A 26,969-nucleotide genomic window follows, 5' to 3' on the forward strand; every position below is an offset into this window, starting at 1 on the left:
TAAGGAGACTGTCATGTTGGCGCCAGACAACCTCAGTAAGCAGTGATTGGTCAGTCGGTCTGAGACATTGTTTTTATGGCAACCATTTGCCCCATTCAGGAGCAAGCTTGTTGGAAATCCCCACCTGAAAGCAGGCTTATACCTTGAACAACTTGCACTACAGAAAAATTTAATGAAAAAGGATTAGCAAGAATATGTTCAAAAAGGTAGCAGAGCAAGAAGGGTTATTCTGACTGTTTATTTCTCAATATAAGTCTATAGGATTTTAGCTTCTTGGAGCCAGCAGGTACGGCCTATTTGGAACGTGGAGGGGGAGGGGTTACTCACCCTAGTTCTTACTTTAGTTTTTAAACTGTCAATGATCAAGAATGAAACAGGAACCATAATTTTAAAACTGAAACAAAAAGTGTTTATAAAAAGTCGTTTTTTCTTGATGTCACTGTGGACTTTTAAACATGGCAGTCAATGTAACTTTGCCACCTCTTGAGACCTACCTCTAGCGGTCATTTGAGGAACTGCAACAGTGAATACTTCCAAGTTGGTTTTTAATGCCGCAGATGTATATTGTGTGTGTGTGTGTGTGTGTGTGTGTGTGGAGGGGGGTTATCATGGCAGTACACCACTTGCTAATTTAACTAAATGAAAGAATCCAGATGTTTTTGGTCAATAACACATAACATATAAACAACTGTCTGGATTTATTTATTTATGCATTTCACTAGCACGCTTTTATGTATAGCCATACTTATTTACAAACGTATTAATATATTTTATTGTGTATACATTATTCACTGTAAAGCCAACTACTACATTTAAAAAGACATCTTCAACCTCAAAAAAAATTTGAGTTTTAGTTTGGTAATTAAATCTGGATTTCCTGTTTGTGTGAAGGTTAAAAAAAACAACCTTTTAACAGGCGTGAACCTGTCGTTGTTTGTGTTGTTGTTGTTGTTTAAGTGTTGCTGCTCACTGCTGTAGAGCCGTGCACGTGCTACAGAGGAGCGCGAGGAGGCGGGCGCACGGAAACACAGCAGCCGTTGTGCTTAAAGACCGTGACAGTCCGGCGCTGGGGGAGTTACAAGAAGGCACGGAGCGGGACCTCCGTCTGCTCGCAAGCCTTCCAGGACCCTCGCCGTTTGGAAAGCATGCGCTTCGACGTCCGTTCCCGCGGCAGTTGTGTTCGTGTGCCTTCGCCTGAGACCTTGTTCAGGGAGTTCGCGTGTTTCTCGCCGTCGACGACGGAGTGAAATGTGTAGCCGGAGACGAGCCGCCAATCCCCGCAGAGTTCGGATGTGCGTTCGGTAGCTTCCAGATGGTAGACAAGCCGTTGGTTGGTTGTGGAGAATTGGCGCCGAGGAGCACAGCGAATGTAAACCAGCACGCGCTCCCGCGACCACTCTCCCGTGCGTTTCGATTTCTCGCAGTGCTGTGGGGACAGAGGCGAGGATGCAGGTGAAGAAGCAGCGAGACTCCAGCCGGGGCGGCGGGGACATCCTGGAAGGAGAGAGCCCCACCAAAAACCCCTCATGTTTCTCAAATATCAAGATATTCTTGATTGCCGAATGCGCCCTCATGCTGGCCCAGGGCACTGTGGGAGCTTACCTGGTGAGTCCAAAACACGCACGCGGGGGGAGACGATGCTGCAGCATGATCACACTCAAATGCACTTCCTCTATCAAATACAGACGAATTCACAGCAAATTTAAGCCACAACAACAACAAAATAAACATTCATACTTGTAGTATTAAATAAATAACTCGGACTCTAATCCAACTTTATTCTTAGAATTCAAAGTTCAACCTCCAAAATCTGACTGTTTTCCAAGAACTCACTCTGTTGTTATTGAATTTTAATTCTCAAAACCCTTTGGGTAAAGTCAACATTTGTTGACACACTTTTTTATTTTGTTTCCCAGTAAATCCTCTTGCCTCAATGGCAATAATCTTCATGTTCTCAAAGTGATCTCGATGTCCTTTAAGGTCAACAGTTAAATCTCATTTTTTCGTTCCTAAACTGTTGAGCTCTTTTCACTTTTTATGTATTTTTTTAAATTTTTTTAACCAAATCTAGAGGAAGTGATCCTGCGGGGAATGCCTACTCTGTAAGAGTGGCCCCTCAGCCCACTCACAATTAATAGACTATAGCCCAAAATGCTTCATCCATATATGGAGTGGAACATCTTATCTTTCCTCTAAGAGGACTGCTGAACATCCCACGGACGCAGACGATACTAGTCGCATTCATAAACTCATCTTTATTAGTTCAGATACAGGTCCAACGGCATGAGCCATTGGTTCGGACACCTGTTCAAACACTGAACAGGGCAATAGGGGAGATTTGCATTCATTATAATGTGGTAAATACACAGAGGGTTTGGGCATCATCTTGTTTGTTCAGCTTTTCCATGAAGCCTTCTCCACACAGACCGGACATGAGGGGTTTACCTGGATGAGAGTCTGCCCCGTAAACGGCAGCGGACCTTAACTGTGTTGTCTCTGATCGGACTGACTTTGAAATCTCTCGACTATCACAACACCTTCTGCTTTCGATGCTTGGCTGCCACAGAGCAGTGGAGCTCAGCAGAAGAAGGCAATCAAGTGATTTAAGACGAGAGCTAATCAGTGGATGTGCTGTCCGGTTTAGGACATTCAGATATTTAATCATCCTGCACAGGCTCACTTTAATGCAGACATGATAAACTGTCTTTCCAAGTGTTCTCCAACCACGATGCTGCGTACCTCTGCATCCTCAGCTGAATATTAGACTGTGTTACAGATTATCATCGAGTTAATAGTACTTGCCTAAAAAATACAAGCAATATTTGCCTTTCTGCACTACTAATTGTCTCCTTCACCCTAGCTAAAGTGTTGTATGTTTGATAAAACTGCCAGAAAAGGTATAAGCTGTGACTTCTAATGTGCTTTAAAAGCTTTCAAGTAAAGAGAGGTATAAAACATTGAAGAAACCAGACTGAAAGTAGGATTTTTCTTGGGTTTAGCATTTTTTGAAATGCTTTTAATGAGGAAGTGACATGGAAATGATTCATTCTTTCTTCTTTTTGTCTTAAAAGTTTTCCAAATTGTGATAAATATGACAATTATTTGCCACCAAGGCTTATTTGTAGCACTTACATGCACATTCTGTGTGGGACTTCCAAGCCAAATTTGATCCACGTGGCATTTTTTTCATACAAAGTGTTGCATCCAAGAGTGCTTCGAGATGAATCCCCCCAAGGAACCCAAAAGCAAGCCATGGCCCACACAGAAAGCTTAGCAAGATTTACGATTTATTATCTGAATGACTATTAGTTGTTGGTCATAGTTGCAACCGCTAACAACGCCTCAGTATGAGTCTACAGCCTCAGCTGTGCTGCTTCCGAACTGTTAATCCTTTCCTCCTCTGCAGGTTTGAAGTCAGCTTAAACTTTAACAACTTCAAAGTCCCTGAAAGGGTCATTTGTTTATTTCAGGTTAATGGAGACATGACTCAAACATGCTACCCTCTTTTTTTTTTTTTTTTGTTGACATTGATGTCATCCTCCTTTCTGAACAAAAGTGTAAACCATTGCTGATGAGGAGCCTGTATGAAGGTAGGAAATGGTCTAAAGAAAACTGTTGAATAGTCATTTTATTACTGCAGACTGAGTATGAGTATTTGCTGCTACAAATGGTTAGCCAACCTTTAGCCTACCTTTATTTATTTGCACAAAATTTGAATGATAATTATTCAAATAGCCCCAGCTTTTGCCTTGAAAAGGTGCTCAGCCACTGACAATAGCTCAATGTCGGCACCCTTTGTCTGTAGGGAATAGAATGAGCTACAGTGGATGGAAATACAGTGGCGTGAGAATACAGCCCTGTCGGTTTGTCCTGAAAAACGGCTCCGGAGACCGGGATTCCTCACGCTCACACATGACTCGCCTCTTTGTTTGGCGACAAGATGCCACGCAGCATAGCAAAGTTTGTCCCGTTGCCTTGCAACACATTAAACATTTCCACAGTCTTGAGTTGTAATCTGCGTAAAATGCAGCCCTGACCACAGACCAGCCTTGCATTCCTCCCACTGCAGCTCTTCTCATATCGTTTATGCCGCTCTGACTCCTCCTGGAAAACTCCCACTTAACGTTAAGATGGAAAAACCTTTTCGTGCAGACTTGGAGCACACTTTTATTTTCGGCAGCAGAAGCTGCACATTCTCTGAGTTCCACAGACAAATCACAGCGTTTGATTCGATTACCTAAAGGAAGGGAGGAGACACTGGCCTTTTCAATCACCAGCTGGGTGGAGACGAATACCTTAATATCTGGTTTGTCTGCATTCATGAGAAACTGCCACCAAAAGCTGGAAACATTCTGGCTCATTTCCAAAGTTTTGCTGCTCTGAAGTTTACTGAAGAATTCTGCTCCAAACAATCACCCCGCCTGCTTTTTCATCTGAAGTGTGGGAGTCAGTTCAGTTGAGCTTAAAGCGGCTGTGTGAATGATTCGCCGTCAGTTCTGTCTCCCAAATAAATTCCACTGAAAGTCAATTTTTGACAATATCAGAAAATCGACAGTTTGTTCTCAGAAAAAGCTGCTTTCTAAGTTCCATCTGTAATAACCCAGCTTAAATGACCCAACAATCTAAACAAAGTATCGTGTTTTCAGTGAATTCCAACTTCCAGCAACCCCTCCAACCAAAATGTCATTTCTGAGTTCAAATCAGTTCATCTGTTCTGAATTAAATGGGTTTACTTGAGAATTTAATAATTATCTGCTCCCACCAGAACAGTTGGATACATTTTTTTTAAGGGAAAAAAGCATGTTTGTTTTCAAGCTCCATCCAAACTTTTTCACTGAGGCGTGGGAAACTATGATGCCCTCTCAAGGTTAGATTGGGACAAATGTATAAATAGTGGTTTAGTTGTTTTTTTTTAATGTGAAACTGTGAGTCACATGGCTCAGAATCTCCAAGCAACTATGCAGTTGCTTCCTCTTACAACAAATTAATTCGTTTTTCATGAAGTCTTTGCTGTGGAGATCACTCTGGTGTCTGACTAGACCTCATAGGTTTGTAATGCTGAAGACATTTTGGCTCTGTCTCATGGAAACCAAAGATCTAAACAACCTCTCTGCTGTTTTCGCTACGGGTAATGGTTTCTGGTGGCTCTCAGCTCTAATGTGGTTTTGGGCTGGTGATGGAAGAAAAATCAAAAGGGCTGTTGTCAGGGAGGAACCTCCGTGTGGAACATCTGAGCAGCTCCTTATTCAGAAATTTTCAGAAGAAGGCTTGAAAGTGACATAGCTGAACATGAAAACACATATTTAACCAAACTCATTGACATGAAATACCTTTGTTAGGCCATAAAGTCCCACTCAGATAAAAAAAGTGTTTTTTACATGTTTATGTGGCATATTTCTGATGATGGAGGACTTATATTAAGAAGATTAAGATTAAAAGTGCATTTCTGAGTATTTCTTTATTCAAATTGTTGTGAGTCAGGAGCAGAGGGAAAGGCTGTTTGAAAATGTTTTTAATTGTGATGTTGCAAATACAATGGGCGGGGCCACAGGCTCTATTGAACTGCTAATAAGTAGTAGTTTTAATGAACTGCTGCTCTGCAGAAACTGTGTCCTAGAAACAACATATATTTTTGATTTTGGCTAAAAAAGGCATAATCATAGCTAAAACACTTTTTACAATAGATTTAAAGAATATCGGATTGGGTCTTTAAAGCACAAAAAATGTAAGATTCTGTGTATATTATTGCTCTTTGGTCGGATCATCCCATTTTTTTCCCCATGATCGCGTACTGACTACTTTGTCTTGTTGTTTCTAGGTGAGTGTGCTGACTACTCTGGAGCGGCGGTTCAACTTGCAAAGTGCTGATGTCGGCGTGATAGCCAGCAGCTTTGAAATAGGCAACCTGGCTCTGATCTTGTTCGTCAGCTACTTCGGGGCCAGGGCACATCGACCACGTCTGATTGGCTGTGGGGGCATCGTCATGGCCTTTGGCGCTTTTCTCTCCGCCTTGCCCGAGTTCCTGACTAATCAGTACGAAATAGTGGAAATTGGGAGGACTGATGTGGGTCGGGACATCTGCTCGAACAGCAGCGGCAGCTTGGAGGCACAGCAGGTGGACGTATTGTGCGCCAACAGGGCCAACACCAACATGATGTACCTGCTGTTGATCGGAGCTCAGGTGCTGCTAGGGATCGGAGCCACGCCGGTGCAGCCTCTGGGAGTTTCCTATATTGATGACCACGTCAAGAAGAAGGACTCCTCTCTTTATATAGGTAAGCTCAATTATTGGATGTTTCATCAACTACTCCAAGATGGAAGGCTTAAGAGGGGGGCTGCAGAAAACAGATGATTCTCACCCTGGATATTGCAAGTCAATGCCACATCACTGACCTCCTGAGGCAGCTGAAACTGCTCAAACATGAGTCTGTTTGCTCTTCAGCATCACTGTTTGCTCAGTTTGATTCAACATCACACGCTGCTGCCAGGACAGGCTTTTTGATAGAAGTGCTGGGTGAGCACATCTTGGAGCTTTAAAAACAAAAAAACAAAAACCAAGGAGGTCTAATGTATGTGCTGCTGATGTGGCTGTTGAAGACTCCATTTTAGGACTCAAACCCACAAACTCCTAACATCCTTTCAGGGAGTCTTTATTTACTGTAATGTTTATACTTTATTTGGTGTTTAGGATTTTTACTACCATCTTCTCTGATCCCATCCCTGCTCTATAAACCAGAGCCACAAGTTCTTAAAACATTATGTCTCCGTGTTTTGACTGCTGGTAATGTGTTAGTCTAGACTGTCACATCAGCCTTTGACGGAGTGGAGGAGATGTGTTTACAGAGGTGAGGAACAGAGATAGCCAGAGCAGGTCAGGCTTGAATGCTGTCTTCCTCTTCCAGCCTCGCTGCAGCTTGGTTGTTTGCTTGCCACGCACTTACAGAGGTGTACCAAAGGTGTGCTCTGTCCTTTTAGTAAAAACTCCAATTTCTCTGATTTTTCCACATCATTTATGCTGAGTGTTTCTGACAAATGACAACAGAAGCTTTGACCCATCCACGCTACGGTAGTAGGGCTTGTTTGCGCCTTCCGTTTGGGAAGTGGACCGTGCGTTCTACAAGTTTGGCAGGGGTAATTGGAGTGAGCTTTGGTTCTGTACTCCTCTGATAAGCTGCTGCTAGGAGAACTGGAGGAAAAACAAAGCGGGGAACAATGTGGTATTGAGACGTGCTCAGCTGATTGTCCTAATCCTTCTGCTGCAAGCATGTCATGTGCCCTCGCCTGCGTGAAAGGCACAGATTGTCTGCAATTCTCAGACATGTCCTTTTATACACTCTTGATGCATTTGAAATAATTTATAAATATCTGTTGCAGCACTTGAACAGATAGGTGCGTATTGAACTGCAAACCAGTCATTTTTATTACAGGTTTTGAATTGGATTTCTCTAGGAATCAGTCCCTATAATTTTATCAGCACCACCAGATAATAATCTTCATACAAAAAAGTTCCATAAGTTTATTTGTGCTTCCTAAGCCATCCATCCATCGTCCACCTCTGGGAACTTTCTTCAGCAGTGTGATGACCGCGTGGAACCACCGCCACCACGCCTGTAACAACAACATGGTGGTGTTGGTTCTGATAGAAAGCAAAGCAGAGAGGCCTGGGTATGGGCCATAATTACAGAATGAGACAGGAATGCCAACCAGCCAGCCATGAGGTGGGTCTGAGCGGGCCAGGATGCAGATGCATACCACACAGGCCTGTGAAAAACAACTCCTCCAGAGTCCCCGGCTGCCTGCTTTGACTGTGTATACTCTAGCAGACATGTTTCACTGCTGCTCTGATAAATGGAAACACACTCATTGGGTGAACTGTACCAGGTTGAGACATTTACAGTTTCATTGTTTTCGTGAGGGGGGGGGGGGGGATCAGTCTCTGTTGGGCCTGATCACTGAGCGAAGGAAATAAAAATGATTGGCTGGATTATATTAACAGGATCTCCATTCTGGCTACGTTATGACCTTTGACGATCCGCGGATAATTATGGCGTTTCCCACAGGAGCCCAGACTGCATAAATATACAAAGCAGGAAACGCATTCAAGAGTCGAGAGCTTATGTGTTTGTCATGAAGACCTCAGCCAGCTGTCTGCTTCCATTTTTTTTACAGTTTTAATCAGTCCAGGATTTTTTTTTTGGGTGTAATGTTTGTGTTTCTGTTTTTTGAAACCGACATTAACATGCAATTGCTTTAAAAATGTTAATGTAGCACACTCTAAACGATGAAATACACACAAATACACCAGCAGTCACAGAAAACAACTGTCACTCCAGTTTCTCCCAAGAGTTTTTCCACCATTAAGAACGAAATAAAGCAAAGAAAAAGTCAAACTATAGATTGTTTGTTTGTGTAAAATTGATTAATGCAGGACTCAAATGAATTGTTTCCCTTCTAACACGCACACACCTTTCACACCTTAGTGAAACCTTTAGTAAAGCCAACATTGGTTTAAATTGATCTTTTTTACATAGATTTTACAATGATTTCATTTGATTTGACGTATTTTATTATCTCTTAACCCAGCCTCTCTGTTTCTTATATATAAATTTACAATAGAGCTGCCCTGAAATGTTTTTTTTTTTTTAAATGCCTCCAACAAAAGCAATAAACAGAACCAGGGATGCATACAAAGATGGGTTTTCTCTCTTCTGATCCATACTAATGTCAAACGACAGCTGTAACTTCATTTGCCCTAAAACAGACCTTTCAAAAACATGCACTGCTCTGTTGGAGCATGTCAAAAAGAGCACAGGGACCACTTTTAGAGGAAGAAAGAGACACTGCAATTGATTTTGAAGTTAAACTTCAATTTTCATTTAAATTGTGCTCTGCAGTTCTGTTTTGTAGCTTGTAGCACATTATTATTTTTTTTTTTTCTTTGCTGAGAAAATACTTTAACCATTTGGGATTAACTGAACTTCTGGATTGCGTCCATTAAGGATTTCCCTGAAGTGCATCAGTTATCATCGTACTGTCTCATTTTTCTAATGTATTGCAAACAATGCATAGTCAGCAAAAGGGAACATTTTGTCAAAATTATCTTTGAAATTAGACTAAACTCCATGATTCATAACTATAAGTTCATTTCATAGCATGTGTGCAGTGCTTACGTCTCCATGAATGCCTTCTCTTTGAGTTTAGTTTTACCCACATTTGTTAAAGTCTACTCCAATCCTCTTTTGATCTATTGTAAAAGTGGTCTTTTAGGTAGAATTAGGCCGTTTTTAGCCAAAGTTGGAAAAAAAACCCAGTTGTTTTCATGTTCATAGTTTCTGCAGAGCTGCAGTAGTTTATTAGAAATTCACGTCTGAGTTGTTGGCGAGAGCACTGGCTCAGAGTAAGCCTGCACTCATTTCCCACCATCCCTTTGTTTACACGCTCTCCCACAAGCTTACAGCCACACACACACACACCTCTAACATTACCGGTGCAACAAAAATGGCAAGCAATATCAGAGGCATCCAGCCGTATTGAGTTTTGAGACAGATGTCAGAAATGCAGTTTGAATCTTAATTTTCTTTATATATTACCTCAATCTCAAGAAAAAAGCTACAAGAACATGCTAAAAACACACAAAAAACAATTTCCTTTGGAGTGGGTCTTTAATGTGTGTATAGGTAGTTTGTGTTCGTCGAAGTTGAAAACTCTACACAGATTTCTTTTCTTATTGTGTTCCCTTGGTTTTGCCTCCTTACCCATACCTCCATTCTTAATCAGCCCTCCTTGGTCAATGACTGCTTGGAAAACTGCTGCTGACCTCAATGACCTTGAATAGGATGAGGTGGACATAGTACATTGGTTAATGCTGTTTAGTTCACAGTTCTAGTCTCAGACAGCAGTTGGTGTCCAGCAGCTCTACAATATAATCTAATATGATAAACAGGAATGTCAGGTGTCTGATGATAGATTCATATTTGTTTAAATGATTTTATGGTAGGTGCTCTGTAATGGGAACATTTTTTTGGAAACGTATTAGCTACAGACAGGTATTTGTTTTTGTTAATTGTTTTATTCCTGCACGTTCAGTACTTCTTTAATTTTTTTTGCCGACTTTTTAGGACAAACTCTGCCTCAGGTCTGCTGTGAAAAGTAATTGAAGTAGATGCAGCGGGAAAAAGCTCAGAGGCTTCTTCCAGAGTCTTGTCAACATTCTTTAAGACAAAAAAAGGTGTTGGTGCTCCAAACACTTGCTGCAGCAGGGTGTTTATATAAGCTCCTTAAACTCAGACCCTGTTAATGTCATCTTGAAGGATTAGATTCTAAATGGGTTTTTCCGTTCTTCCACATAAGCTGTGTGCCCAGTTTTCCCTAGCAACGCCAGTTTGGTTAAAGTAAAAATGATAAATGACATGGCTGGCACTAAACATTCATCAAACATCAGCTGCTCCTCTGCACCACTGCAATAAACTCTGCAGGCTGCATATGGTTTTTATGACATTTTAAAAAAACCACGGAGTGGTGGTCTGCAGACTTGAGAGGCGCTTGCACGATAGCGGATGCAGCACTGGTTACTATCTCGGTTACCATCAGCCTGGTCCTATAGGACTCATAGGACAGTGAAAGGGGGATTATCTTGTATCCAACTGGGCAACAACATGCTGTCTAAGAGCTAATCAGTAATTATCCCAGAGCACTCTGTGTCACATCATGTTAAAGAGTCAAGAGAGGGAAATGGCCAAACTTGGTGCTGAGCAGCAGACAAAACCACACATTTCAGCCTTATCATTTGCTAAAAGGCAAGTCGTCATGATCGATATGCAGCTTCCCCAAATAAGAGGCCCCTTAAATTTAAGCAGGAGAGCTTTCTCAAAAGAGCCTAACCTCTTTCCTCTACTTTTCCCCCTCTTTTTTAGATAGATATTCATATTAAAGGTGCATTTCCCTCCCATGGGTTTTTGTCATGTCCTTTGTTTAGGTTTAGCTTGACAGATTGTGTCACAAAAAGCGGACTTTCTAAGTCTGTCTTAGTTACAGTGCTGCAACGGTTTTCTGTTCTGTTGTTTTGAAACACTTGAAGGGGCTTTCTACATTTATGTGACTTTAACAGAGCATGTCTTTTTTTTTTTAAGGGAAGGCAGAAAACGCAGAGCTTCACGTTAAGTTTGGCTGTTTAAAATATTCTGAATGTTATTTCTTATTACATAATTGAAACTTTTTTTTGGCTGCGGAATTCCTGCAAAGGAACAAGAGTCCCCTGTCGAAGCACTTCCTAGTATCCCTATTTAGAGACTCTAAGAAGACTTGTTACTCTAAACTTATGTTCAGTCTGTTTACCAAAACCATATAAGAAGTCCCTGAAGTGGTGTGGCGTTACTCATAGAAAAGACTTACTTCAGGCTCTAACAAAATAAAGTCAACATTTCTTGACAATATGAATGCTGTTGGAGCCCGATGTCAGAAAATAGTGATTGGTCCAAATCGGTCTGAGTCATCGTTTCTATGGCAACCACTCTTGCCAATCAGGAGTGAGCTTGTTTCGAAATTCCATACCCCTACCACCTGAAAGCGGGCTACACAAAATATGTCACCCAAACGTGTAACGTAAGATCACATACTTTACTGAGGCATTTGATTGGTCAATTCCTAATTGGAATAACTTTCAGTACGGAAAAAAAATATTGTAAAAAAAATAGATCGTCAAATACATGTTAAAAAGGCAGTAGAGCAAGAACGGTGATTCTGACAAATATAGCGACTCAATAGAAGTCTATGGGATTTTGGCTCCTTGGAGCCAGCGGGTACTTCCTGTTTTGAACATAAAGGGAGGAGGGGACACTTAATGTGGTTCTCATACAGAAAGTGGTTGTGACATACAGGCATCTGCCTAAGTCAATCGACACCGGCCTCTTATGCTCTGAGTGTCTTTGTTCTCAGCCCGGTTGGGTTTTGTAGGAACAGACCTAACTCTAACTCTAACTCTAACCAAGGGCTCTCTTGGAAGGCCCAACCTCAGACTAACTCCGGGGTGGGGCACTGGTGATGTCAGTCCTGGCGGACAGGGTTTTAAGGGGTGTTAGAACCATATCCAGTCTGGATCGTCACCTAGTTCCTGTCCTCCATGAGGGACCCTGCCAGAATCATTTGTCCCAGGCAGCATCACACAACAATAAGGTGGCAGTTTGGACCAAAGCATTGTTGAAGCTGGTTTTCTTGCCAAAAGATTAGTCACAACATTGGTGAAATAAGTATAAAATCTTCACCAAGGGATGTTCTTATGTAGGGCAGTTACAGTAGTGCAGTGAGTCAGCTGCTTGGTCGGATGATTCCAATAATTGTTGTGAAGAAGTTAGCACAAATGGCTCTTTGTTGTCAACTAATGATGAATGCAAGATGGTTTTTTTTTTGGTTTTTTTTATGGCCTGACAAGTCTTTGAACTCTCAGGTCGACCATAAGGTGGCTGAGAAAGTAACTAGGTCAGACCTCAGTGTGATATGATTCGTATTTGTCTGACACATGTGTGGCTCTCTAGCTCTGTCATCACAGCCTGTTAAGCTTCTGCTGTTGCCACGAGCACATTGACATCTGTAATAATAAGTGTGGCTCAATAGCCTGAAGCCGGTTCATTGTAACAAACTCCTAGCTGATCATTATTTTCTTTTTTTGTTCTAAAAAAAAACCTTTTCATGTTTAAGTGAATTTATGAACCATCTGCAAACCTTCCAGTGCTGCCTGGCTGTCTTCTTGAGGCAATCTGGGTCAGGCTCTGTCAGTCCTGATTAAAAAGGGGATTTTTTTTTATTTGTCATCCATCGAGGGAGGAGCATGTGCATAAGAGGTGGGAGGAAACATATCATAACTAAATAGCGCAAGCAAGCTGTTGCCACAGAAACAAACTGTTGTTAGGCTGTTCCTTCCTGTGGCATAACTGTCATGGATGCATCTGCTCTTCTGTCCACCCCCCCCCCCCCCCCCCCCCCGGCCACTCCCCCAATCTTTAAAGATATAGATACAGAGTTTAGAAATATTACAGTTTAAAAATAACACAAGTAGTGCTGCTCCAGAGTGTCTGTTCCTCTGAACTGCTCATTTGAAAAAGTGTGCGGCAAATCCCGACCTTGAACCGGGACTTAGGGAGAGCAGATTTAGACAGCACTATTTACAACAAATCCCAAGATTCATTGATTGAGTGGTGAGCAAGAGGTTGCTCTGTGGGGCCTGAGGCTTATTTAAGCTGATCCCCATATCAGTGATGGCAGAGTGTGGATGAGCGCAGGGACTAATTAAATAGATTTGGATCAATAGGTGGGGAATAAATGTGAAATAGCCAAGCCACCTTTGATAAAAGGCACAGTCTCTAAAGTAGGCCTGCACAATATATCACAATTTTATCGTTATCGCGACATCAAGCTGTGCAATATGCATATCGCAAAAGATGGCAAAAATTGCAATAAAAGGTTAGCTTAAATGTGCTAAAACAATCTCATGAAGTATTTAACAAATCAAATAAATCCTTTGATGCATTTGACCAATCAGATCGAACCCTTCACGTTGTTGACTAATCGGATGAAGCCCTTTTATGTTAGATGCTCACCTCTTATGTAGATGATGGTCATTTGGAGAACATTTGTTCATATACCGCAAGTTATATCGTCATCGCAATATTGATCACTAATATCGCATATCCCGATATCGTTAACTTCTACATCACAGAAAGCTTTTTTACACTGCATTTTTCCGTCTGCTCCCTATTCACAATATCTTGAACAAAGAAAGACTCGGAAATGCTATTTTAACTTCAGAAAAATGCCACATAAACATGTTAAAAACACAAAAAAAAAAAAAAAAAATCAGAGTGGGTCTTTAAAATGTTTGTACATCCTTAATAAAGTTCTCACTAAGTTGGATAAATTAGTGAGATTTACATAATTCGAACTTAGAAGTAAATGTTTAAATTTAAAAAGTACATTTATATTTTGTGTATAGAGCTTGATGTGTATTTTGATGTGTGGTTAAAAAGAAATTGGTTCAAAATGATGATGATGATGATAATCTGATTTAATTTGATTGCAGCCTCTGTTTTTATCCTTCCTCTTTCCGTATTCACTTTATCCGTCCTGAGCTAGTCTTTTAATCAGTGCCAGACATAATGCTGTGCAATTATTTGTCTAAAATGTTCCGGTTCTTTCCTTGTACTTGTAGAGAAGATGGAAAACAGGCCACTGGCATCCACATTCTGATAATTAGCCAAGACCACCTGCAGAAGGAGCCGTTAGCAGCCACTCTCAAACTGTTCCAAACCTCTCCTATGGCTCCTCGTCTTCAATGGGACAGCTGCAGCTCTTTAGCGGAAAGTGCCTCTGCACTTGTGTTTTGCCCCTCGCCTTTACCCTTTCCCAAACCCTGCCAAACACTGGTGGCTGTGTGCAGCTTTCCCTCAGCCTCAGCATCACAGGCTGGTTACAGACAGCGCTCTGTGCAGCCAGGCCCTGCTGCATGAACTCCCACACGCCGTTTTATCCGCCGTTGTCTCTGTCCTTTGTGTCTCTCGCGATCTGCCCTTCAAAGTTTGCTGTCTGGCCAAGACTCCCAGCATAACAGCAGCCCCTCGTTTGGAAACATGCCTGATATGTTTGTGTAATCTTCCAGAACGGAGCGACCGTCATTATTGTTACATCACTAGCAGAAGTTTGCCTTACAGTATCATTGTGGACGTCACCACCCATGCAGAGGGAAAAAGAGCTGGCAGAAGACGTGAAATGTAATCGGAAGCCATTACGATGACATGTACAGCTCGGTGTCTGCTAATCAGCAAAGATGCTTTCTGCATCCAGAGTGGATTCAAATCCAAGCCGTATGCAGTTCAGTCTGTGCCATCTTGTACTGGTTCCATTTAGGTTAATGAGAGCTCTTACTGCTTCTTCCTGGAAGACTTTAATGACATGAGGCTAATTGGACTCGGAGATTATGTAACTGCAGAACAGGTTAAAGCAGCCAAAAGTCACTGGCTGTTAAGGAAAGTGATTATAAGCGACTGTGTACATTTAATCTCCCAGAATTCTTCCGTTTGGATCATATCTCATGTAACGGAAAACCTTATTTTAAAGAAATTCTAAAAAAAAAAAGGCAGCCAAATAATGATGTAAAGATTTTACATCATCTAATGTTTTTCATCTGATTAAATAGAAGCTTTTAGTCCTTTTTTTTTTTGTCGCTATGGTTAATTTCACACCCATGACAGGTTTGATTCTTGTCACTTCCTGTGTAAAAATAACTGTTCAGTGTCATGGTGCGTGAGAAAACACTCAAGCTGGGCAGAACGTGGGCTGTTGAACCACACGGCAAATCTAAGAGATGGCCCTCTTTGTGGTTTGATAAGAATTCATTGGTGAACTTTTCTCCTCACGTTCCAAACACAAAGTTTATTTATTTAACCTTTATTTTAACAGGAAGTCCCTTGAGATAAAATCTGTTTTTCGAGACAGACCTGGCTAAGAGGCATTGACACCCACACCCACACCCACCCACACACACGCACACAAAAATAAACATAAAAACATGTAAAATTAAAAACAAGTACTGACTGGTTCCAAAAAGCCAAAATCCCACAGGCTTCTATTGATGTCATTAGAGTTGTCAGAATCAGCATTTCATCTTTACTACCTTTTTTTTCAACATGTTCTTGCTAATCCTTTTTTTATATGAAACCTTTTGCTGTAATGCAAGTTATTAAAGTAATAAACTGTCCAATCAGATGCTTTAATAAAAGTAAATGGTTGAAAAGGCATCTGAATTTCATTCAAAGGAAGTCATTTTCTGTGGGTGACGTCACACTCACTAGGGCCAGCCCTCATATGCAGTCAATGGGCTTGACCTTAAAAGGCATTTATCATTTAAAATGAAACCTCTTAATGCAGAAAAGCTCTCATGTTATAAGGATGCTCAGCATATCCAAAGTACAATATGGCAACTTATTTTTATGTAAGATTTTACGCAATGTGGAAATTTTAGATTGGGAATATTACTATGACTCTTTTCTTTTTTGTCCTATAGGTCACTTTTCTTAACCTCCCTGTTCTTCCTGCTCTACAGTTAATGTAGTTGCGTGTTTTTAGCCATAGCTTGGAGCAGATATCTACTGGACATGGAGGCCCTCGTTTTAACTCAAAATAGCCGGAATACACCTACAGTCTGTCTGTAGGAGGGCACTTTTTGTTGTTGTTCCTCTGACCCGTATTCAAAGTAACACAATGCTCTGATCTGTCGGACACTTGGCGTTAACACCCGTGATGCGTTTCACAATGAACCTCAGAAGATGATTGACCATGCAGGCTCATTTTAAACAGTCATCTCTTATCAGCTGTCTAGTAGACTCATACAGTCAGATAAAATAGGTAACAGATTAGAGGTAGTGGAACGGTCAACCCAAACTGACGTCAACTGGACCCGCCCCCCCCCTTTTATTTTTTTCTGGCCACATCCTCTGTGGGTTTAAATGGAGCCAGAGTTCAGCTGGACATGACTGGGTGTTGAAGGACAGCGAGGCGCTGTGTCAGCCAGAAGCTGGTTGGAAGCTGTTCTGTAGTAACCTCGCTTCTTATCCAGAGGGTCAAAAGGCTAATAGCATTAAACGCGTCCTCAGGCTGTAGTTTCTCCACTCAACCACATGGCTCCAGGGAAAACATTGAAACCTATGTCTGCCCCCGCTCAGATGACATCTGCGGGGAAACGTTGCTGTTGGAACGTCGACGGCCGCTTTGATTTATGTGATTTGACGTACACAGGAGTTAAAGCAGGATCATCCAGACGTAATGGCATTTGAACCAGAGTCAAGAGACTGCTTTAAGCTTTACCTTATTTAGGTCAGGACTGTCACAAGGGACAGTGGGATCGAACTAAGTTCAGCTTTACTTTTATTATTATTATTAGGTTTCTTTTAAGGATATTCATATTTAGCAAGTTAAAAGGGTTTTCCCATTTTTCTGGATATTTTGCAATAAATTTATAATAGTTTAGTCCTAAAGTTGGCTTAAAATGACTGTAGTGACAAATGATTAAACTTTGACTTTGTGTTTTAAAACCTCAAACACATTGAAGGTTTTACAGTTTAAATTTTTAGAATTTAATCTAAAATTTTCCAAAATGTGAATGAATCAATAAGAATTTTGCAGAAACTTCAGTTTTTATATGAAATGATCATTCATTCATTTATAGGCGTAAACACCACAAAGCAGATTTAGTAAATAACTGCTATTGAATATAAGTGGAGGTTTAATTGAATCCATACATTGATTTCTCAGTTTCTTTTATTCAGAAAGATTATCATAACACACAACATCTAGAAGTATTTTCAATGTCAGGTAAAGCAGGATGTGGATATGAACCCTCACATGTGCCAAAGATAAATGAAAGACAGGAGTCATGCATGGAACTGTTTTAGGCACTGCTAAGTTTGCATACATTTTAATAAAATGTGTAATATTTCATACGTAAAATGAGCTTTGAAGATGAAATGTTTTGTTTCCAAACTGACTAAAGAAGTGACGTCTCCAGATGTGATGTAGCCAGACGGATGTGCGTTTCCCCTTAAGCCCTCTAAATTTACACTTCACACTTATGTTGTTTTCCTATTTAAAGATCTTTGAGTCAGACAGTGTTGAATGTATTTCACTTGTTCCTTGTTGTCAGTAGCCACGAGGAAACCAGTTATTGAAAACACTCTTAATATCTTTTTGGAGCATTTGAAAAAGAACAATTGTTGGCATTTTTCTGTATAGAACCTGTCTGCAGACATGTAAAACATCACTTATCTGTTCCAACAAGTTGTGTTGTGTCTGCAAAGCAATCAGATTGTGCTTCTTTTTGAGTATTGGCTATTGCAGAAAAGAATGCAGCGATCACCAGAGGTTAACCTGTGGCTGTCTCCTGTTGTCTGGACACATCGTATGGAACATTGAAATGAAAGGAAATGCTAAAGAATTAAACTTGGCTTGAAGTTTTAAAAAAAAAATCATTTTGTGAACACCTCTGATTGCGGTAGCTTCTACCTAGAACCAGGCTGTATTTTGTGCTTTAGACAGAAAATGTCCTTTTTTCTGAGCAAAAAATACAAATTGAAAACTTTGGAAATGTATAAATTCGTGAATGAGAAGCATAATGGGACTGAGCATGGACAATCATGACTTTGTGATATTGTTTTAAAGGTTTTTTTTATTCTTTTACGGATATGTGAATGATGATTATGTTCAATTTATAAAATTGTATGCATAAGAGTAAAATTAGGGGTGGGAATTTTATAAGATTTCTGTTCTATCCACTTTTTTTGTGTGTGCACTTTATCACTTTCTGTTTATTATGTTTATGCAACCATTTTGTTTTGTGTTGTTTGAAAACAAGAGGAAATCAATGAATCAATCAAGTTCCTTAACTGCTAATTGGATTTATGCCGTTGTAAAAAATCAATACGTCGGTTTTGCGTAGTAGAAGAAGCTGAGGACTATTGTTGTCTTTGATAGCTGCTTTCCATCCTCTGAAATGGAGTAGGTGGTGGTGCCAAAGGCAATTTAAATCTCACCATTCTTGAACTTTTTAGTCTCTACAAATGTAACCAGTACATTCTGATTAATGATTTTTGGGCTTCATTGGTTCACTGAATGTTAAGTTATAGTCAGGGCCCCAAAGTTGACTTCTGAGGTGCTTGCTTTTACTTTGCCCCCCTGTGAAAGTGGCGAAGGGTTTGTTGTCCGGCCATTCCACACTCTGCTCTTATTGAGATGGCAGGATTACCAAGACAAGACTAAGGAGGAAAAGGAATTCACTGTTATCTGTGCAGTGAGAGCAGGAAACCAACGGAGTATTATGCAGCGTTCCTGTGCAGGCTTATCACTTTAGTCCTTTAGATTGGATACAGAAACCAAAGTGTGAGTTCAAATGGCTCTTTCAATGAATGGTCTGATTTCATATTGTACAGCTCACCCCTCCTGAAACATCCTCCCTCCAGTGTCTTTTTGCCTGTTAAAATGACAAAAACTGTAAGGTGCTTCAACACGACTGGAATTATGACAGGATGTCCACGTGTGAAGAACTTGGCTATAATGAATCACAGTGTTGTTTACATGGCCTAGTATTGATTTCATTTGGTTGGGCCCTGCTTTGTAGCTGGTGTTTTAATGCATATGTTGAGAAGTAGAAGCCTCGCCGAGCCTGTTGATGCATTTGTATTGGTTCCACACAAGATCCAATATTTATCACTCAATTATCTGACTTCCTCTGCAGGAGAGCATCATTGACAGTATGCTAAAAGCTTTGCAGGAAGTCATTTGCTTGTGTTGTACTTATCTGGCTACACCACCGCTTAAAAGGCAGGGGGATTTGGAGGTCGGCTGGAAAAGTGGTTACAAAGATTACACCCAACTCTTGTTGTGTACTCTTTCCTAAATAAGATTTAATGTGCTTACGCTTGATTCTTTTTCCTGACCTGCTTAGCCATGTCCTGAAAATGGGGAACTGTACCCTTTGGCAGCCGTTTAGCAGCATGGTTTTCATATGTTTGACCTCAGGGTCGCAGGAGGGCAGAGGACTGGCAGGTTGAAGCAGATGCCCAGCAGTGTTTTGCCCCACTCTTGTTATCCATACATCTGAGCAAGAATCTCAATGGCTCCAATAGAGCTGCTCAGTAGCCACATTAGTGTGAGATTATATAACGAAAAGACAAAAATGTAGGAATTTTAACTATGTACTGATATCAAATTAACTTTTTTGTGCCTAAACGACTTAAAAACTTCTATTTTTTGAAAAGGGAAGAAACTGGAAAAGGGGAGCTTTTCCTTTTTTAATCAAAATTGGCAGATTGATCCACTCCACACGTGACGCTCGTGTTGTTATCATCAAGGAGGCAGCGTGTCTAAAAGCAGCCAGGGGCAGAAACGGATCTGTGTGGAAACATTTATCCTCTCAGCGGTTCCAGACTCGCTGGCTGGCTGGGCCAACATCTCGTGGAAGGTGGTTTCACTAACTGAGTTTCCTCTGCAAGGTTTCCTGTGGTGAATGCAATTGCGTTTGTTGTTGCCATGAGCAGTGTCAAGAGGAAATGCCACGCACAGACCACATTTGCAACACCGCAGGAAAGAGTGACTGCAGTTCTTTTTTCTTTCTTTTTCTTAATCTTTTAATGAAAGGACAGTTGGCCTCTTTAGTTACCTCAACAACTCCATCCTGTGCTACGATTGTTTCTTGGACCGGAGGGTAAATGCATTTCTTTTTTTATTTAAATGAGGGTTAAAAGAGGGGAAAAGGTTTTAGGTTTCGTATCTCATCTCATCTCAGAAGTGCAACTCATTTCTGTTGTGGTTTAACTACTAATGTGGTTCACTTTTAAGTCAAATTCAGTAAAAAAATAAAATAAAATAATTCCCGTCCCCACATTCTAAGTTTGACCATCTCTGCGGCCTGCTTGTAACCCGTTTAAAGGTGCGGAGCCCCCTCCTCACACGTCTTTGACTCATTTCCTTCGTGTGAACAATAAGTGAGCCAGCTTAGATTTAGATTTATGTGACTGCGCCGCCTCCCTTCCGATGTAAGTGGTGGGAGCAGGAAGCAGGCGCTCAGATCTTGGTAACGGATTCCATGCTTCATTAGGTAGCAGCTCCTGGCATCTGAAAAATCTAAGAGGAGATGCCGGTGTTGGTTGTAAGTTAGGAGGCATTTCTAATGTAACAGAAGAGATTACAGCAAAACACTGCAATGTTGCTCCCTATCCAGTTTGATATTATTGCAGCTAATTATGGTTGGAGAACTTTGCATCCCAATCTAAATCGTGGTCCTCTTTATCTGCTGCAGTTTGACTCACGGCGCCCAATTCGAGCTCTAATTTGATCAAACTCCACATTTTATCTTTTTTGTTTGGCACAAGTTTGAGGGGAATATTCCATGCAGGGCCAAACCAGCCACGACACTGGCTGTGCAGCTGGTCTAATCTGCCCTGACAGCCATGATGCTTTCTGTTCACTGTCATGATCCGGGCTGCACCTTCTGGAAGCCTAGAATACATGTGGAACGAACATGACATTTCCTGCCTTTCAGTTTAAAGATCCACTTTAATGAAAAATGTGTTTTTGGGTGTGTTTTAACATGTTCTTGTGACATTTTTCTGATGATGGAGGACACACAGGACGAAAATTTTGCTTAAAATTTTCTTTATTCAAATTGTTGTAAATCAGGAGGGGACAAAAAATGGTGTTTGGAAAAGAGCTTGTCGTCTGTAAAAGCAGTTGGATATTAGAGGCCAGGTTTTCTAAGGAAATGATCCGTCGTCCTTCATTTTTTTTTAAATCTGCTCATCCTGACAACACTGAAGCCCCTAACATCTGAGTTTGTCTTTCTCACCACTTTATTCTGTGTCTGCAGGAATCCTCTTCTCCACGCTGGTGTTCGGACCCGCCTGCGGCTTCATCCTCGGCTCCGTTTGCACTAAGTTCTATGTGGATGCCATCTTCATTGACACCAGTGAGTTCTGCTGCCCCCCCCCTTGTGTCAACATTTGTCTTTATGTATATTTGCTGACTCGTCTCGCCTCCCTCCAGAAAAGCTGGGCATCACTCCTGAAGACCCGCGGTGGATCGGGGCCTGGTGGGCGGGCTTCCTCCTTTGTGGTGCCTTACTGTTTTTTTCGGCCGTCCTGATGTTCGGCTTCCCGCAGTCTCTGCCCAAGATGGAGAAAGAAGAAGGAGCAGAGAGTGAGCAGGTTATGCTGCCTAACTCTCTCAGCTCCGACTCTGAGACTCCAAAGCCCAGTAATGGACTGATGCTCAACAATGAGCCTGACAACAGCCCCACCTGCTGTCAGCAGCTGAGAGGTGACACGTGTGACATGAATTCTTTGTTCTGTTCTTTAGATTTCAAAACCATGTTGCTGTTTGTGGGATGGTGTTGTTCACCCTCTTTCCTTTTTCATTGTCAGTGATTCCAAAGGTGACCAAGCACCTGCTCTCCAACCCGGTGTTCACGTGCATCGTCCTGGCGGCCTGCATGGAGATCGCAGTCGTGGCTGGGTTTGCAGCTTTTCTGGGGAAGTACCTGGAGCAGCAGTTCAACCTCACCACCTCCTCTGCCAACCAGCTGTTAGGTAAAATGTCCTTCATGGATTCTTCCAGGCCACAGCATGCATCTGTGCAAAAACCTGGTTCTGATTTTCTTCTACGGTGAAGGTATGACAGCGATTCCCTGTGCGTGTTTGGGGATCTTCATGGGGGGCCTGCTGGTGAAAAAGCTGAACCTCTCCGCTCTTGGGGCCATCCGCATGGCCATGATAGTCAACCTGATCTCCACCGCCTGCTACGTCTCCTTCCTGTTCCTCGGCTGCGACACGGGTCCCGTGGCAGGAGTCACGGTTACCTACGGCAATGAGTAAGCCCTTCTTATTTTGTGTTGTTCTCGTAAAGTTCCTTTTTCCTGTTGAACGTTTTCCATCACTGCTGTCGATGCTGGATTTTCCAGTTAGAAAAAAAGGACAAACTTTGTCTGTAATCTCAAACTAATAGGGGTCAAGAAATACATCCCTGTTTATTTGTTTTAGGTGAACTGCTTCTAGTCTAAATGGAAGACACACACATTTTAACCACATTCATATTCATTTCGTCACACAACTGCAAATTCTTCTCTTTTTTTGTGTCACGTCTGCTAAGGTAATTAAACAGATTACAGAAATAAAATGTAGAAAAATATTATAAAACTGATGTAAAATACAGATTTTTTATGAAAGACTTCACAGAGCCACTTAGAAATTCCCAAATCAAAGCTAAAATGTAAAACAGAAGATCATTTTATTCCATAAGAACCCATTTTTCCTGAGAAATTAAAAAATGTAGAATACACCACAAACCAAGTGGAACACTCAACACATTTCTGATATTTTTCTGTTACACTGATCTCACCATGGGTTCTTCCTGGTTAAAAACAAAACCTTTTTCACCTTTTCCACATTAATGTTTGTTTTTGACTCTGATCACTAAAGATGTTGGCAAACAAGCAACAACAAGAACAAATAATAAGCTAAATGAAAAACCGCTTAATCAGTAAGCCCAAATCATTTAAATATGCTTCATTTGTTTCTGTATTATAATAGATTAGTTCTTTCTGATTTCACCACTTAAGATTATTAAACTTTTAAAGTTAGATTTTGTAGTTTGAAGCTCAATTTAAAAGAAAATTTATTGTAATCACAAAAAACTGTAACAACGTTCAGTTAAATAACTATTCATTCACTGGGTGATCAAAGACTTATACATTTTATCCCAACTTGCCATCAGTTACACATGAGGATAGAAATGTATTACCAAAACATCCTGAACGTGTGATTCTTTTCTTAGAATAAGTTACATTGGAAAACTCAATTAAGGACAAAATAGATCGTTTTCTAACCCAAAAACGAAATAGATCAGAAAATATTTCATGTTCACTTTTTAATATCTTAGCAAAAACCTAAATGTTTAAGATCTTTAAAGACCCCGGGAGGCAGGTTGTAAAAGGGAACATTTCTCCATTGACTCCTATGTTAAAGAGCTCGACTTTACACCAATAAAACAAAACATAGCAGCTGGTTTTAAGGGTCTTTGAAATCTCTATTGGTTTATTGCCAATTTGTCAGTAGTTTTATTTTTATTAGGGCACAAATCTGCACAGTTTTTGAGGGGGAATTTGATTGACAGGTGGGTGGACCTAAAAGAGCTTCAAACTTTTTGCGTTGTTGGCACGGACTGACCAAACTATGGTCAATCTGCACATCCCACTTCAGGCAGAATCCAACGGGTGGCGGCAGAGATCCAGTTATGTCAATAGAAGTGCCGCGTTTGTGGTTTAAGGTTCGCTTTCCTGAAGTTAAAGAGGAACTTAAAGGTACTGCTGTTGCTTTGGGTAAAACAAAAGAGTTTAGAAATCATCAAAAGTCAAATACATTATTGATTAATGAAGTGTTTAATCATTGGTAGATTGGTCTGCAAGCTTTTTTTTTCATATATCGAGATGCAACCTTCGGTCTCGTTGTCCTGAGCCTTGATAATCTGAAATCTTTCAGTGTGTGTTGCAGTTTTTATTGAGATTTCTTGTTGCGTTTCGGTTCAGGAGGCTGCAGGTGGGAGAGAAACCGGAGGCTGAGTGCATCAGTCACTGCAACTGCTTCACGTCCTACATCAGCCCCGTGTGCGGCTCCGACAGAGTCACCTACCTGTCCGCCTGCTTCGCCGGCTGCGCCCGCAAAGGCTTCTCTCAGAGTCAGTCCAACATTTCTCAGGTAATCAGCAGGTGCAGTCGCATGTGTGAAAATGGAAATGAGCTGACGGCCCACCTGCTGCAGCCAGATGTGGACAGTCACCATCCTGATGAGATGCTGCTTTCAACTTCTAAGGATTTCATGGTCATGCCCCCAGCAGCCATGTGTCAGAAGCTCCGATTTCTGCCGCTAAAGACATCTGCACCGCTGTTCTCCCTGTGATCTGACAACATGAAGAAAACAGTTTTATGGTAGCTTCACATGTCTTTGTGTTGGCAGAACCTGACGGGATGTGCTTGCGTATCTGCTGGAAGCGAGCCCGCCTCCGTGGTTCCGGGAAAATGTCCCGTGCCGGGCTGCCAGGAGGCTTTCCTCATCTTCCTGTGTGTGATCTGTGTTTGCAGCCTGGTGGGAGCCATGGCACAGACTCCCTCTGTCATCGTTCTCATCAGGTAACACTTTGTTTTTTTTTGTTTAGTTTGCTTACCCATAAACTTTATTGACTAAAAAGCAAATTCTTCTGCTTCTCATGAAGAACGGTGAGTCCTGAACTGAAATCGTACGCTCTGGGAGTGCTGTTCCTTTTGCTGCGACTACTCGGTAAGAATGAGCTGGATGAGATAAATGGATCTTTCTGTCTCCGGCTATGTTTTCATGGTTTTGGTCAAACTGTTGAATGCTTTTTTTTTTTTTTTTTGTTGCTCTGATAGTATTCAAAGTCATTTTCGTGGTTCTTTTGGTCACCCGACACCTCCGTTTTTGCAGGTTTTATCCCGCCTCCTCTGATCTTTGGTGCTGGGATCGACTCTACTTGCCTTTTCTGGAGCTCGGACTGCGGGGAGAGGGGGGCCTGCCTGCTATACGACAACGTGACCTACAGGCACCTCTACGTAAGCCTCGCCATCGTTCTCAAGAGCGTGGCCTTCCTCCTCTACTCTACCACTTGGTACTGCTTACGCAGGAACTACAAGAAATACATCAAAGGCCACGAGGGCCACTTATCAGCGACGGAGTTCTACCCGTCTCTGAGCGAGGGCCCCAATGTAGCAGACAGGACAAAGTTCATAAATAACCTGGAGAACCAAGAGCTTTGTGAAAACATGGAGTCTGTTTTATAAGGAATGTTTTTGTTCTTGTTCCTCAAAAGAATAAAGACTTCTTTAGGCCGCAGAAGACATTCTCCACGTCTTTTTCCAAAGTGGAGATGCCCTTCAGAGGTCGAAGTAGTAACAAACAGCTGCAGCCCCCGTCCCGCTCGGCTCTAGCGGACGCTGCTCCAACTGGAGCTGCCACGTGTGTCATGAGTGTTTCCGCCGCCACCGTGTGACGTAAAGACGCTTTATTGATCGACGTCCTCGGTCGTTTCTTCAGTTTGTTTAAAAGTTGCCAAGTGTTTTAAAAACTAGTCGTCCATCACTGCATTTTACATGGAGGCAGGAAGCAGCCAATCTGCATTCTTATAGTGGCCTGTTAGACGTTTCACTTTCCTGTTCTTTTGCTGGATCTTAGGTTTCGTTTTTGATACTTGCTTAGGCGCAAATGTGCAATCCTCCATCTGGATTATTATCTGTTTATTCCTTTTTTTGGAGCGTTTTTTGGAGCGTTTTTTTTCACTGTAGCAGTTTGCGATTTTCATGTTTACGTCTGCAGAATGTATTCAGCCTAACGTCTTAATAAGGGATTAATTCAACATAATAGATAATTATATTTTATTGTGGCTTCTGCTCCAAGTGGAGAAGCAAAGAAGAGAATCAAAACATCCTCCTCTTTATGTTCATAAAATTAGCAATGGTATGTTTGGTTCCTTCAAGGAGGTTCTATTAGATTGTTCTTGAAAAAAAGAGTTTAAATTATTAAGAATTTTATCTCTGCCGGGTTTGTGTTTGCGTGTCGATTGTGGAAGAATGTTGGTGTATTTGTTGTGTTGAGACTAATTTGATGCATTTATTTGCGCAGAATGAAAACCAGTCCTATATGCAGGTCTGTATTATTTAACTGAAGCTCCCAGTAACAACACAGAAGGAAAAGAAATTGCACCGACTGCACATTACCCCACTGATCTCTCTGCTACAGTTATGACTGTCTCTTTTCTTACTCTTTTTGTATGTCAGCATATCATTTATTTTATTCTGGAAATAAATTATTTTTCAGAAAATTGACTCTGCTTTGAAAGTTTGTTTTTTGAGTAAATTAGCATAGTAAAATATTTTTCTGACATTTTAAAATTGACCAAAATTAGATTCTGATGAGACCATCAAAAATAGGGGAAGAAAAATCATTTTTTAGAGACTGGTTGATTGCACTCTCTTTATTATGTTGAGGTTCAGAGCTGTTTATCTTTTGCAGTAAATCCTGCAAGGCTGGACAAAAATAAGAGCATTAAAAAAGTAAAAATTGTGACATTTCAAATTGGTAAAGTGAATAAACCAACCAAAGAAGTCTGCTTGTTCATCTTTTTAAATGTAATGATGGTAAAAGGAAAAAGAAAGTTCTCCAAGATTTCCTTGAGAACTGAGAACTACACAAAGTATTTTATTTTGAAAAATCAGAGCCCACAATTTTGAGAGACCTGGAAATTTCCTGGAGTTCTTTATAGCATTTTTTAAACTTTTTTTTTTTTAACATTGGCAAAAATGTCCTAATATTTACAGTAATAGTTGGTTTATTGATAATGTACAAAATATTGGATGTTGGCAGTTGGAAAAA

The 26,969-nt window shown here is 41.1% G+C and overlaps 1 protein-coding gene across 1 annotated transcript; it reads left to right on the forward strand.

The window, feature by feature from the left end:
• Positions 1–930: 930 nt before the first annotated feature.
• Positions 931–26,422, forward strand: slco3a1a (solute carrier organic anion transporter family member 3A1a). Its single transcript, XM_004069658.5, has 10 exons — positions 931–1,605; positions 5,819–6,275; positions 21,404–21,502; positions 21,580–21,852; positions 21,957–22,121; positions 22,204–22,402; positions 24,116–24,284; positions 24,543–24,715; positions 24,799–24,863; positions 25,029–26,422. The coding sequence occupies exons 1-10, from the start codon at positions 1,447–1,449 to the stop codon at positions 25,379–25,381; spliced, it is 2,112 nt and encodes a 703-aa protein (XP_004069706.1). The 5' UTR covers positions 931–1,446; the 3' UTR covers positions 25,382–26,422.
• Positions 26,423–26,969: the final 547 nt, after the last annotated feature.

This window comes from Oryzias latipes, chromosome 6 (assembly GCF_053564925.1).
Source record: "Oryzias latipes strain Hd-rR chromosome 6, Olatipes_Hd-rR_3.1".
NCBI classification, from domain to species: domain Eukaryota; kingdom Metazoa; phylum Chordata; class Actinopteri; order Beloniformes; family Adrianichthyidae; genus Oryzias; species Oryzias latipes.

Coding starts and splice junctions, on each gene's coding strand:
- slco3a1a (XM_004069658.5), top strand. CDS start 1,447: ATGCAGGTGAAGAAGCAGCGAGACTCCAGCCGGGGCGGCGGGGACATC. Junction 21,853..21,956: donor CTGCTGTCAGCAGCTGAGAG/GTGACACGTGTG, acceptor TTTCATTGTCAG/TGATTCCAAAGGTGACCAAG. Junction 22,122..22,203: donor CTCTGCCAACCAGCTGTTAG/GTAAAATGTCCT, acceptor TCTACGGTGAAG/GTATGACAGCGATTCCCTGT.